This window comes from Limulus polyphemus, unplaced genomic scaffold (genome assembly GCF_000517525.1).
Source record: "Limulus polyphemus unplaced genomic scaffold, Limulus_polyphemus-2.1.2 Scaffold1902, whole genome shotgun sequence".
In the NCBI taxonomy this organism is placed as follows: domain Eukaryota; kingdom Metazoa; phylum Arthropoda; class Merostomata; order Xiphosura; family Limulidae; genus Limulus; species Limulus polyphemus.
This window is the reverse complement of record NW_013667512.1, coordinates 163,520-177,909: the sequence shown is the minus strand read 5'-3', so window position 1 is coordinate 177,909 and position 14,390 is coordinate 163,520. Positions and strand designations below refer to the sequence as shown.

The window sequence follows — 14,390 nt, the reverse complement described above, 5'->3', positions numbered from 1 at the left end:
ACATTTCCAAATACAAAGTCTATAGTTTCTTACGAATTAGGAACTCAAATTACCGATACTGACAAGTTGTCATATAAAATAAGAACCTCCTATCTTTTCTATTTGCTGATATATCACTACATTTACTGAATCAAACACAGTGGCCCCACCCACCTCTTTCCATTTTTGGAAATGCTTGCATTCACCTACTTCTGTCTATGATGTGTGAGTAACAAATCAAAAGCTGAGAATGTCCTGATAGTGGTTTTCTCAGCATCTTTGAAGTACTTGGGCAGGAAACTCTTTCTTTTCATGGTAGATTCCAAGCGATAAGGTAAGACTTTAGTGAGCTCAAAATTTCACAGACCCAAATTCAGATTAGTTACTAAGCTTGATAAGTTATAGTGGAATTCTATGGTACTGATATCGTAATTTATGATTTTTGGTTATTTCAAAATACATATATAAAACCTAAAAAAATGTATTTCCTTTCACATCCTCCATGTGTGAAATTTGAAAAGGCTTAGCAACCTATGGCAAGCATCAAATGAGTACAAAGTTCATAACTAGAAGAGATAATTGCTTGCTATACTTCTTTATTTATTGTTCTATGTTTTAAGAAAAATAAGTTTAAGAACTTATTTGTAAATAGTAATAACGTACACAAATATATAACTGAAATGTGACTGTAAAATACTAATGTAAAATACTAGTCCACTAAAACACAGCCAAGACAGGTCACTTTGTAAAGGCCAGTTTTATATTCTTGGATACGGTAACATGAGTGCACGCGTGCCACATCATTGCAACTACTGTAATGTTAGTCAAGCATGGCTGAAATGTCAATATAATAAAAATAATAAATGTATAATTTTATGAGATTTAAGCTATTTAGGCTAAACATTTGTGTTTTTGTGTTATAACTTGTAGTCATTCTAGAACAATAAAAATGCATAATTTGTATTTATTTCCTAATTTTTTATGGTGGTTAGGAGGTTGGTCAAATCAACCAAACCAATACGGAGAATCGATAGTGAAATTAACAAATAAAATAGAAAGTTTTTTCTTAAAAAAACTTTGATAATTTTCTGATGCATAAACATATTTTTAATCTTAAAATCAAAATTACTTTGCATGTTAGATATTCAACATTAGAAAAGAAAAAAAAGGCATGAGAAAAACATTACTTAAAAAATCTTACAACTTAATACAAAAATCTGATATTTTGCGTACAAAAGCCTTGTAATGTTTACTGAAAATCTGCAAAAATTTGTGAAGATACACTTAATAATTTAAAATTTATAGCATGAAAACTGTAACAAGTACAAAATGGTTATGAGATCAGTCCATGGGATCGAGCTCATGCTGAAAGGATTACAAGGGTGCAGTGAACATCTAATTCAGGCTCATTCTAGTTTTTTACATATTTTCAGCCTCAAAAAATAAGACAATTTATGTGCTTGAACCCAAAAAGTATGTGAATTTGGAACTTATCATTTCAGAACAGAAAATAATCAAAATCTGCTGTTGTCAAGGGCTTGTTTCTTAAGTTTTAGATTTTTGTTTTAAGCTTTTGGACAACACAACACAATGAATTTTATTCATTATTTGTAACTACTGGGTGTTTAATTTTTCTAAAACCCTATTTTATTCTTTATGATAGTTCTTTTACATCATTATTTTTAACGTTATTAGCTGTTATTTCTTAGAGCCTCACACATTATGCACTCGGTCAAGATTACAATTACATATATTTAAATATGGTTTTATTAATTAAATCTGGAGTCTTCATTTTCATAGTTTGGTTGGAATGTTTATATATATAATCTAGTATTTGCAATGGAGGAAATTACTTAATAGAAGATAACTAGCCTTCAGAACAACCTCCTGTTATAAAAGTGTAGGCCAGAGATCAAACTAGAACTTTTTTCTGTGTACAAGCACTTTTACATATATTCAATCTTCTTGACCAGTCAAATACTGTATTAATTAAACAATGAACACTTTATTCTCCTTAACTATAACCATATAGTAGTTAAAGGAGGATTCAGATTAAATGATAAAAGCACCAATTTTCCAAGATGTAGGAGACATTATACATAACTACTGTGTCAACAACGAGAAGTTTACTGTATTATCAAAGTACAGTGTATGTTTGTACACAACAATGGTTTACAGGGAAGCAGACACATTTAGCATTTGAAATTTGGTATAACTTAAATCACCAGTGTAAGAGAGTTTTTATTATTAAAAAGTAAGTATGTATAAAGAATGAGCAGAAAACATAAGATCACTTTTTTTTGCCATAGTCAGCTTCTTGAAGGGTTAACCTTGGAGGTGGTGCTTTTATACTGTATTCATAAATTCTTTTGTACATTTCTAACATTAGCATTCAGTTTTCTCCTACCACACTGCCTGACAGTAGAAATTTTCACTTGGTCTGACTGGTCAGAGTTTGTTTTCTATTGTCTATTTCAATCTATAAATAAACTACAGTCACAACATCACATTTAGTATGGACTAGCTTTTCCAGTAGTCATTGCTTAAACGACATTTAACAAGAAATACACCATGTACAACAATGGTTTCCAAATTGTGTATCACAGCAAGTTACTAGGGATGTTGTGAGCGTTTCACCAAATTAAGAATAATTAAGACCACAAATAACTACAAAAAAATGTATGTGTTAACAGAGGTGTTGTGCAAATCAGGGTAAGTGGGTTAGGGTGTTGTCAGTTAAAAAAGTTTGCGAACAACTGCTCTACAATTGGCAGAAAACTCACACACTTCCAACTGCATAAAACATTCTAGATGTTATAAACACAGAGACTGGTATACTAATATACTATAAGTCAATGATCTACATACAATCAAACTCGGAAACATTTCGGCATAGCATATTCACCAATTTTGTTTCACGTTAATATTATGGTTTCCTAATATGATCACCCAATGTGAGGCAATGCATGTTCATTATAAGTGAAGATAGGTTATGACTTCTACACCAAAATATAATAGCAGTAAAATAATACAAATAAGACAGTCTGAAGAAAACATCCTCATTTGGATGAATTTACTGGAACCAATAACACATAGACATGACAGTCACTTGATAATTTACAGCAACTCAACCACTAGCAACACAAATCATATATTGAAACAATGGATAAAACTTGTGCTATTTAAATATTGTGTTTATTCAACAGGATTGAGCTCTCAAAGTTATGCATACCACTCTGTTCAGTTGATTATATTTGTATGTTTGTGATGATAAATAGGTGAGCTGTAAAAGTGAAAAGCAAATTCTTATTTTGGTACTTAGCACAAATTTATCAGACATCAAGTGGTTTAAAAGGATTTACATTTTAATGTCTAACAAATAACACACTGTATATCCATTATTACACGTATGGAAGATACTTGTATTTCTAACATGGAGTTTTAAGTGTAAAACATTGTCAACAAATAAGCTTAGTGCTTGAATAAAGTTCAGTTCTGGTTTATTATATATCTGACAGTTAGTAGAAAAAACAATTTCTTGCTGTAAATTGAAGGATGATTAATTAATGTTCTATTATAAGAATCAGCATTATTGAAATAGACTAACATAATTTACATAAAAAAGTAACATCAAAGCATATGGTTCACCCATTTTACATCACTAAATAACATTCAGTTCCACAATAACTCCTTTTCAGTTAAAACTATCCTTTGGATTGTTTTGAAGGGTATATCAAAAATGTCTCTTTAGAGACCAGATATATACAATAATGCAAGTTAAATTACCTGTGTTCCACAAATAAATCGAACAGAACTGAGTCCTGCCCCATATTTGTCTAAAGCTTTTTTGCCTGCTTCCACAACAGCTGGATGACTCTGTTGAATAAACCAAGTTTTCAATTAGCCATAACGATTACAGCTACATAATATTGTAGAAGACATGAACATAATTAGAAAAAATGAAATGGAATACTACAAAAAACAATTCATACTTATGTCATTAATGAAGTATGGTTATTTAACACTTTCTTACTGAGATCAGCAGATTTAAAACTAATTTCATCCACCATTAGTCTAACAGTCTTAGATTGTACCATAAAATGCTTAGTAATACAATAAAAAAACTAAAAATGCATTTCAATATGAATATTGAAATATTTTTGATTGATCAGTCCAAAGTATAGGCATTAAGTTTAAAACAACCATTAAGCTTCATTATCTCTAATCCTAACCTTTCAATCAAACTGTACCTGTAAGATTTCTTTACCAATATTTTCCTCACAATTATGAACATGTGGGTATTTATTTCAAGCTTTACATACAATAAATTATAACCTGACTATTTATTCACATATGTATTCTACTTCAGAAAAATTACACAAACAGGTGAGTTCCAGGTTTATTACTGTAAAATGTTTCTTTAAAAGTTATAATTTTCCTAAATGAAAATGTATTTCTGATAGTTACTTCCCTCCTCTCACAAGATTAGCATTTCTCATTTTGTGCTGCCCTTTGTATGCAAACTTTTCAGAAACACATGTCGCAAACCTTCATCATCCCTCTGTTGTAATCCAAAGTTACAACAAATCTCTCATGCAAATCATCATGCATCACCTCTCCACTAATAGGAGAGCACTACTATCACGTGATGCATGTGACTCCCTCTACATGCCACTACTGAACTATCACTTTGAAGTCTGGCAGAAGATGCAAGCACCAGAATACTGTGGAGAGGACGGGTGGGTGGTAAGTGTGAGTGGAGGGAAGTACCTATTGGAAATACATTTTCATTTAGGAAAATTATAACTTCCGATAACATACTCTCCGTCTGTTTATAAGAGGGACAGGTGCAAGGAAAGCACAGGCATATCCCTCAAAAGCACCCGGAGGAGGACACCCCCAAAATGAGGGTAACAGATCAGATGATAAAGGGGCATTGCACCACATATGGGCCAGGTATCTCTTCATCAGGAACATCAACATGATCAGGAGGACCAGAAATGGGAGAACATGAAGGGAGCACATCTGCATAGGTGAGGATAGTTTAGCAATGTGATCTTAAACAGAAATTAGAATCACTCAATCTCACTATGGAAAGTGGGCAAGTGAGGCTGTGTCCTATGGTGTAAAGTGGCAAGGCCACGCAGACCGTACTCGATAATTCAACTACATCCAAAACCTCATTCGATGGGTACCGACATCCTCGCAAGCGTAGGATGAGGATCATACTGCTGTCACCTCAAGTCCCAAAGTCAAGAGGGAACCTACCATTCAACTCCAGGAACTCACATGGTAGCCTAATGCCAGGGATCCAGGAATGTGCCAATCGGAATCCAAGAGAAGTCCATTGCATGCATTCAAACCCCATCACCATGAATCCAGCCTGAAACAACCCCAAGTCGGAAACAACCGCTTAACCCAATGAGGGAAAATCCAGGACAGAAGCGGAAACAGATACCTAGAGCTTCTGCGACCCACAACACAGAAGACAAGTTGAGAGGGGAAGATGGATAACCCGAAACCTGTGTGAGGACTTATGCGATTGGTTCACTCGATCTCCAAAACCTCACTCACTAGTAACGACATCTACGCTAGGGTAGGAGGAAGGCACCCAATTGGAGGGGTGAACTACATTTGGGCATCTCAACTCTGGAATTAGTTACTCATTAGGAGGATCTTGCAAATCCATCTACACTGGCAGAACACCACTGCCCTACTCTGAACTGAATGGTTATAGCCATTTTTTGCCTCCATGGTCAACCACCCCACCAGCTTGGAACTGGTAAGTGGTAAGGACTCCCATACTCCACTGGAAAAAAGGGGAAAAGTGTGGTGGAGTGTCCAGAGGGACTGCAATACTTGAAGACAGTGCAATGGGTGATCATGAAACCCTATTTTTAAAAGCAGACCACACTAATTTATTCAATCTAGGCATGGCAGGGATAGGCAGCAATTCACTTCTGCTTTACCCATGCTGTTCTGTGGATGGTACAGTCCGGGACGGGCATATTATGACACAATTATCACAAGGAATTTACACTCTAGTAATCTTGTAAACACTCTATCTCAAGGGTGAGCATACATAGCCATGGAAAATGTATAAGAATCAACATGGCTTACAATGCAGATTTGATAGTAAGATGCCTCTGAATGGTTATAGCCATCTAAGTGGAGTCCATTCTAAGTACAGACACAATACCTGGTCAGGCACCACTCGCCACAGAGCCAGATCCAAAATGAATCTGAAGCATTGGCCCCTGAAAGAAAGGAAAGCATTAGTAAGGACTTACCTTGTGTCACAGCCATGCCGAGGTCTGTTAATAGCTGCAGACAACAGGCAGTACCCCGAGGAAGCAGAAATAGAGATGTTGTGTAGGTGGTGGGAGATGAACTTGTGCGGAGTTGTTCACATGCCTGGTTGTAGAATCTCCTCCAATGTACGATGAAACGAGAGGCAAGAGAGAAGGTAAGGTGATGGATTTGATGTGAGGAAACATGAAAGAGATCATGCTGGGAAGGAGACAAGGAGGAAGAGGCAAACTGAATCAAATGTTGAACCCAATTGGTCAGGGTAACTGGCAAAAGATCATAGGAAGAGGAAGGTTGCCAAGTGATAAAAATGCAGGAACAAGGTCCCCAGAAGGAAGCTGTGCAAGCAATATAGCAACAGAGGGTATGGACAGGACAGAGGGTAGAGATGAGATATAGGCAGATAGGAGAAAAGGAGGACTGACCTTCTCGAGCCGCAGAGGTCTTAAGAAGGAAAGCACAATCTGGATAAAGTAGGAGGAAATACCTCTTCAAAGAGAGGTGAAACAGGGAACATGTAGACAGAGATTCAAACAGATGTAAAGTGAGGGCATGAAGGACCACGTTAATGTCCCAGTCCATGAGTTACAGATGGCTCAGTCGCTGATGGAGCCAGAAGGAATGGATCAACATGGAAAGGGCAGAGGAAGCAAAGACCCTACAGAAATGGGAAAAACAGAAGGTATGGGATAATGTCACCCAAAACAAGAAATCAAGGAAACCGAAGAACCCCCTCTCAAGAGCTATGTAGAAACTCAGAGATACAGGCAACCATTGAGTTAGAAGCCTGAAAACCCAGAGTCAATGCCCAAGAGTGATAAATGCTCCACTTGCATTTATAGATTGGCTAAAGAAGAAAGACAAATGGAATGGGGTAAATGTGAAGCTACTCTGCAAAACCAAAACTCCTTGCCAAGGACCTGACAAAAGCCAGGCATGAAGACGGAGGATGGATGGTGCAGGATGGAATGCCGCTGACTAGGGTTGATGGAGCAGGTTAGGACAAAAGGGAAGAGGAAGGAGAGGGACCAACTGCAGTTGGAGCAATTGAGGGAACCAAGATTGAGCGGGCCAGTAAGAAGCAATCAGAAGGACCGTGCATGGAGTGGGATGGATGAGAGAGACCACCTGATGAAGTAAACAGATTGGAGGGTAAACATAAAGGAACAGCTGAGACCAATCCTGGCTGAAGGCATCAACAGCCAATGCTCGAGGATGGTGAACCGAGGACCCAAACTGAGGTAATTTGTGATTGAAGATTATGGCAAAGGCATTGATATAGGGCATATCCTGATGCAAACAGAACCACCCAAAAATGACAGAATGCAGGGACCACACCATGAGATAAATGGGATTCAGTCGGGAAAGACGCAATTGAAAGCACCCAGAACATGATATGCCATCAAACAAATTTGATGTATGTGGGTTTGATAAAGAAGATCCATAATGAGAAAACACAGGCATATGGACCTGGTGCCACCTTGATGATTGACATAAGTCACCATGGTAGAATTGTCGGAATGAATCATAACCAGCCAGCAGCTTGCAAGAGAAAAAAAAAGCCAGACGAACAGCCATGAATTCGAGAACATTGATGTGAAAGAACTCTCCTCCACAGACCAATGACCCAAAACCTCCTGCGGATTCACCTAGGCACCCCAGCCCTGAAGGGATGTATCCATGAACAGATGTAAATCTGGCCCTGGAGGAGAAAGTGGACCCCACTGATGTATGTGCCCTATTCAACCACCAATGGGGATCATCTAAAAGGGATGAGGGAAGGGATATGGAAGTATCCAAGGGATCTGGGGCAAGGTTCCATTGATTGTGAAGGACCCACTGAAGAAACCGCACATCAGCCCTGCCCAGGGGGTATGAGAGGGGTCATGGAGGACCACATCCCCAAAAGTTATAGAACCTTATGGGGTGTGAGGGAACAGACAGGGTTTTCAGAACAGCCTGTTCCATAGAATGGAGCTGGAGAGGAGAAGTTTGGGCCCGACTGAGATGGGTGTTGAAGAAAACACCCAAATGGACAAATGGATAAGGTATTGGGTAGGACAAAGGAAAGACTTCTCCAATTTCATCAACCAGCCCACCTGTGCAGCTTCAGCCAGGACCTGTTGAGTGTGACAAGCCAATTCCCAATCAGAATGAGCAAGAAGAAGCCAGTCGTCCATAGAAACATGAAAGTGCAACCCCATGGCATCAATTGCTGAGGGTAGGCCGAAAGGTGAAAAAAGAAACTGCTAACCCCCCCCCCCCGATGGACAAACTGAAGAATGTATAGGTAAGCATTGGAAAATGGAGAAAATACCCACCAAAGAGAAAGGTATGTCTCCAGGGTAAAGCGAGGAATGTGAACATATTGATTGAGATGGAAGAAATTGACGACAGGATGCCAGTCCCCGGTCTTCTTTGGAACCATAAACAGGGGGGAGTAAAACCCCCGTGAACCTGGTGGAGCTGGTTCGATAGTCTTTTGTGCGATGATGTTCTGAACTATCTTTGACGGATGCTGGCGTGTTGAGGGATCCCGAGAAGGGAGAGAAAGGGGATAACTTATCTCTCCGAGAGCCTCTGTGAACCCAGACATCAATGAGAAAAGGTCCCCAACGATGAACTAAATTAAAGATACGAGCCCCCACTGGGCCCTAACTGACTACATAGCCACTGGTACTACTGTTGTTCAGTAAATCATCGAACCATGGCACTGCAGGAGGGTGAGACAGGAAGGGGAAGGTCATTGGGACAGGAACCGGTTCCAAGCTTGACCTTGACTGCGACAAGCAAGCTACCAAATTAGTAAGGGCAGAATGTTGATGGGCCGAGGCCACCTGTGACTCCAAAGACTCAGGAACCAAGTGAAACACATAATGCAGACAAAAAAAGGTGCCATGCAGAGGTCCCTCAGATAAGGAGCCTGGTGATGGGTCTGTGCCAAAACCGCATCACAGCCCAAGAGGTTCCAACAACAAACAAACCACATTTGAAGCGCAAGAGCCAAAGACAACAGATGAGCCAATTTAGAAGGATGGAGAGGATTTCAGAAGAAAACTCCTCAGGGTTCCTGTGAAGAGCCTCTGACAGAAGGTAAAGGAGGAAAGTTACCTTAACAGGGTAGTGAGGATGAGACAAAGGCAAAAAATTCGGCTTGAGTAAGTTGGACAGGGTAATCTGGGTTCATCCCCCCAGACAGGTAGAACTGATCCCAACAACTGTTAGTTGATAAAGGAAAAAGTCCGCCCAATGATAAGCAAGGGTGGACTGATCCGAAGTCTGTGGAGGATGAGGCATACTAATGCCCTCCCCAAGTTGAGAGGCAAATGGGTCCACATGCACACAAATATCAGGGGATGGGGGATAAGACTAAACAGGGTCAGGAGGTTGTTTCATGTTAGAGGAAAGGTCTTGGGTTATAGGAAACAGATGTAAGAGACAAAACATCATCTACCTGAGAGATAAAGTCTAAAAAGACTGATGACGGATGAGCTGAATCATCAGATAGTGAAAGGGAAGGCTTGGCAAACTCTGGGGTGGGGGGCAAATGATCAGCTTGAAAGGCTCAGGAGGAAGTGGGGCAGAAGTAGGTGAGAGAGGTTGGCTCATATACTGCTTAATCTCCCAGCAAATGAGCTATGATATATCCCCCAATGGGTTGCCCATGCGCATGGCTGAAAATACAGCATCAGATGCTGGCGAAGTACCAGAAGTGGTGACTGTAACTTTGGAATTCATAAGCAGGAAAAAGCAGCAAATACAAGGAAGTAATGCTTTAATAAAAATATTACCTCCACAAGTTAAGAAAAATATAAAAAATGCAAAATAAAAAAAACATTTCAAGGTAACTCAACAATGTAAGAAAGAACGTCTGAAGTCAACAGCTGCCAAACGTAGAGGGGAGTCACACGGGCCACATGATAGTAGTGCTCTCCTATTGGTGGAGAGGTGACGCACGATGATTTGCATGAGAGACATTTTGGATCTTTGGATTCCAACAGATGGATGATGAAGGCTTGTGGCATGCATTTCTGAAAAAGTTCACATACAGAAGGCAGCACAAAATGAAAAAAGCTATTCTTGTGAGCGGAGGGAGAGTATCTTATCGGAATTTAATATTTGGCTTAAGTCCTGTTATTAAATTAAATCACACCAGTTCCTTATAATTTCTCTTTTTTTGGACATAACCCTGACAAACTACAAACTGCCCTTTTTTGGATGTTATAAAAAACAGTATAAAACTTAACAGACAATGTTTTCTGTCAAGCTACTAAAATTGTCTTAATTGAAGTTTTGTTATGATGTTATGAAACAATTTCTCATCATTAGCTAAATCGAATAGATAATAATCAGTATAAAACCTCAAACTTCCTTAGTTAGAACAATGAACTCATACACACACACACAAAAAATAAAAAACTTTTAGATGTACTGTATTTCATGACTTGATGTGAATCTATTTCAGTCTTAGCACTCAAGGGCAGTTCTTACATAGAAATAGCATTCTTAAAAATAGTTTTAATAATAATTGAGGAAAACAAATTAGATCTGGTTTTTTGTAATAAAACTGCATATTCTATTTCTACAGCTATAAACTTAACTTTGTACATTGTATGTTTAACATAGACAAAAGAACTAGTTACCAAAATGAGAAATAATTTAAAGAGATATTAAATTTACAAACTGAGTGAAAAGTTCAGGAAGTTTACTAGTTGTTATTTCATCATTACATTTATACTGTGAACTGATTACTCAAAGTGGCATTCTTACTGCATAAAATTAACCTCTACTTTATTTCAAAAATTAACTTATAACCTCTGAATTAGTACAAGGTAAAAATAAATGTGGTAACGCCACATTCACTACGAATATTGAAAAGGGTTAAATAAAAACAATAGTGGCTATCTTAAAACATTTTAAACTCACTGAAAGTCCTAAATAGTTATTTGCACAAAAATTCAAGACTTTTTCAGTTTTTCCTTCCACACTAATCAAAGCATCTTGACGAGAAGTAATAATTCTTTCCTCCTTCCATGTTCCTGCATTTTTAATGGATTTTAATTCCTGGTCCAAAATAGCTTTAGTAGCAGCCCATGAAGAATTGCAGCTACGATAACAAGAATTCCACACAGAGACTGAAGGTGTTAATCTAAGAGAAATGGTACCTGATAATCAAAAACGAAAGTCTTTTAATACAAAGTTACTAAATACAGTAATATAAACAAAAATTATGTATTTTTAATAAAATACTACCCAGTGTATTTCTAAAGAAAAAACATCATAACCTAAACAGTATGTACTATCATTACTATTCAGTAGTCAATATTAGAAGTTAATGCTTCAGTCTGTAATTATTACCAAGGCTAGAAACTGAAAATAATACAAAAATAACAAGTGTGGAAAAATCAGCTTGCAAATTGAATACAATTTTCTTTAATGTATATTATATTTACAAGCACTGAAATATGGGATATGTAAATTGATTCAGCATGTACTCAAATTAAAACCTAAGGAATAAAGCCACACAAAAAGTTAAGAGAATAGTTTTCCATGTATTAGTTTCACAAGTTTTGTCAAATTGTTATAGTTATATTTTTGTTTCTAATTCTTGCTGACCAAAAAAAGAACTCACTAATATAGAAGTACTTAGCTTTCATAGTAAATTGATACAGAAGACACAAGTGTTTTAGTTTTTTAAATTCTATTCCATAACTCATGATTAAATTAGTAAAATTACTATTTTTCTCCAAGCAGTAAGTTCCAGTGAAAATACTTTTAAATACTATTTTTCACATACTCACACTGGAATATTTCAAATTTAAATCATTAAATGGCATTCTATTTTCACTTGCATACTTACATTCTGTTCCTTATGTCCAATAAAAGTATACTCCATATACCATGTTCATTCCTCAACATAATAAACTACAGATAATTATTTATAGACTTTCAGAATCATTACGAAGAAGGACAGGGCACTACCGTCTTTCAAAATAATTTATAACCAACACTGTGATAAAAATATTTCAATGAAGTCCACAAAAACCATAAATAAATACATAAAAATGTTTGCTTAACATGAAATTAGTGATAACTTTTAACCCACTCAAAATGGATGATGGGTAACATTTATCCACAGTATCAATTTGGCAAAACTGTATTTGTAGCATTTCCCCTTTATAAAGTGGAATATATCCTCAGGACACTTAGTTATTTCATGTGGTGAATGGATATTAACAAGTGTAAAAATTTTTTTAATAAAAATTAAGGAAGTAGGAATGGGAGCTCCAAAAAGTAAGGAAACAAAGTAGGAATGGGCAAGATAACATTATAACACTTGGTGGTTTTTGACACCAGGCAACCTCAAAGTGGTTGTGTGGCCATCATTCCACCCATTCTTACTTTGTGTACATTTAATAACTTGGTAATAGTTCAAACTAAATGAAACGTGTGTGTGTGTGTGTATAGCTAAATTTCTCTGTTGTAAACTTTGTTTCAGCAAACAAGTACAGATACATGTATGTAATCAAATTACGTGATCCTAATGAAATGCATGCTATCATAAGGAGATGTTTAAAGTCAGAAGTGAGCCAGGAAGCTCCAACAGTCATAATTTGCTTACATTTGCATAACCTCTAGAACCTCCTAAATGAATATCAAAAATTTTGGGGGGTAAAATTTATCTCTTTTTTTTTACTGTACCCTAACACTAACTTTAGCAAGTTCATAAGTGTAAACTGAAATTAAAAATTGAAAATTATGAATTAAATCAAAAGTACCTTTTTTTATAGAATGACTGCAGATTGTAACAGACAATTACAATTACTCATCAGAACAGCTAGAGCTTTCCAACCCTTTAACATCTTCTTTCTTTTAGTTTTTTTGCTTTTTTACTTTACTTTGAACCATTTTCATTACCATAACAACCAATATATTACCCAGAAGAAGATTAAAAAGTTTAGGGCACACAAAGTATCAAGTTAGGTCATGTGACATCAAACTACTTACAATGTTTATATTCAATGAGGTGATATGATGAGAAATTGTTTATTTAATTTTTTTCATACAAGTTTATTTATCTAACCTAATAAGTTCTAATTTTATATTTTAGTTACTTTCATTAAGAAATATACAACAATAAGTAGAAGATAAACATAAAAAAACAAGAAATTTACCCCGTATCTTGGCTATAAGCCTACTTATATGTACTTCGATAACACTACTCTTTTCACGCTATGTTGGTTGTCCACAAAATAATTTATGATGCTTTCAAATATGCATTATCTGAACACAAAAATATATTAGGAACTAGAATATAATCTCCAAAACTAATATAATTTAATTGGCTTCTGGCTAAGTTACAAATAGGTTAAAAAGCATTTCATTATCTACCAGAAGCATTGACTTAATTCAACACATAACATTTATCTTGACTGATAAGACATCTCCTGCACTGGAATATCAAAAGAACTTACCATGGTAAAGCCTGATGAATTTGTCTTAACATATATATTGCACCAGTGAACAGCCAAGCATTCAAACATTTTGTGTAGTGAGGAAAAAAAATTCAAGCTAATTACAGAGCCCACTACAAGACATCATTTAAGTAGTGATGCTAAGTTACTGGACATGTCTGACCCACATTTTATTTGGGTGAATATTTTGTTTAGTCAGATCAAAATATTTGTTTTTAAGCCCTGGACTTGTACCTAATATTTGTACAATGTTTCTTCGCAATAATCACTTTGTTCACCATGGAATGTACTCCACAAGAGTGGAAAACTGTTGTACCATTATCTAGGTGAAGCCAGTAACGTAAATGTTACATTTAGCATAAGTAACATCACTTGTGTATATAATCTACTGCTTTGGTAAATAAAGCAGAAAATAATATGAGACCATATTATTTCTTCCATTAAATTGCTACATAAAAAAACAACACTTAATTCTAGCTCAAAATAAATGTAATTAATTAAGTGCAGTTTTTAGGTTTTCAAAAAGGTAATTTTGAGTCAAACCCACTACTCTTGCTTCATTGAGAACTAAGTAAATACATCTCAGCATTCAGCATTGTGTGTATATATATATATATATATATATAT

At 36.4% G+C, this 14,390-nt stretch overlaps 1 protein-coding gene across 3 annotated transcripts in view; it reads right to left on the bottom strand.

Annotated features, from left to right (window-relative positions):
• The window catches only part of LOC106465308 (2-amino-3-ketobutyrate coenzyme A ligase, mitochondrial-like), a 71,319-nt gene that overhangs the window by 50,254 nt on the left and 6,675 nt on the right, over window positions 1–14,390 (bottom strand). For 2 of the 3 annotated variants that reach the window (XM_022393175.1, XM_022393176.1), the window contains exons 2-3: window positions 11,215–11,437; window positions 3,766–3,855 (exon numbers count right to left, since the gene is read on the bottom strand). In XM_022393175.1, coding sequence (XP_022248883.1) covers window positions 3,766–3,855; window positions 11,215–11,437 — 313 coding nt within the window. Of the gene's footprint in view, window positions 1–3,765; window positions 3,856–11,214; window positions 11,454–14,390 lie in introns of all 3 variants that reach the window. The other variant, XM_013925515.2, reaches the window with a different exon arrangement.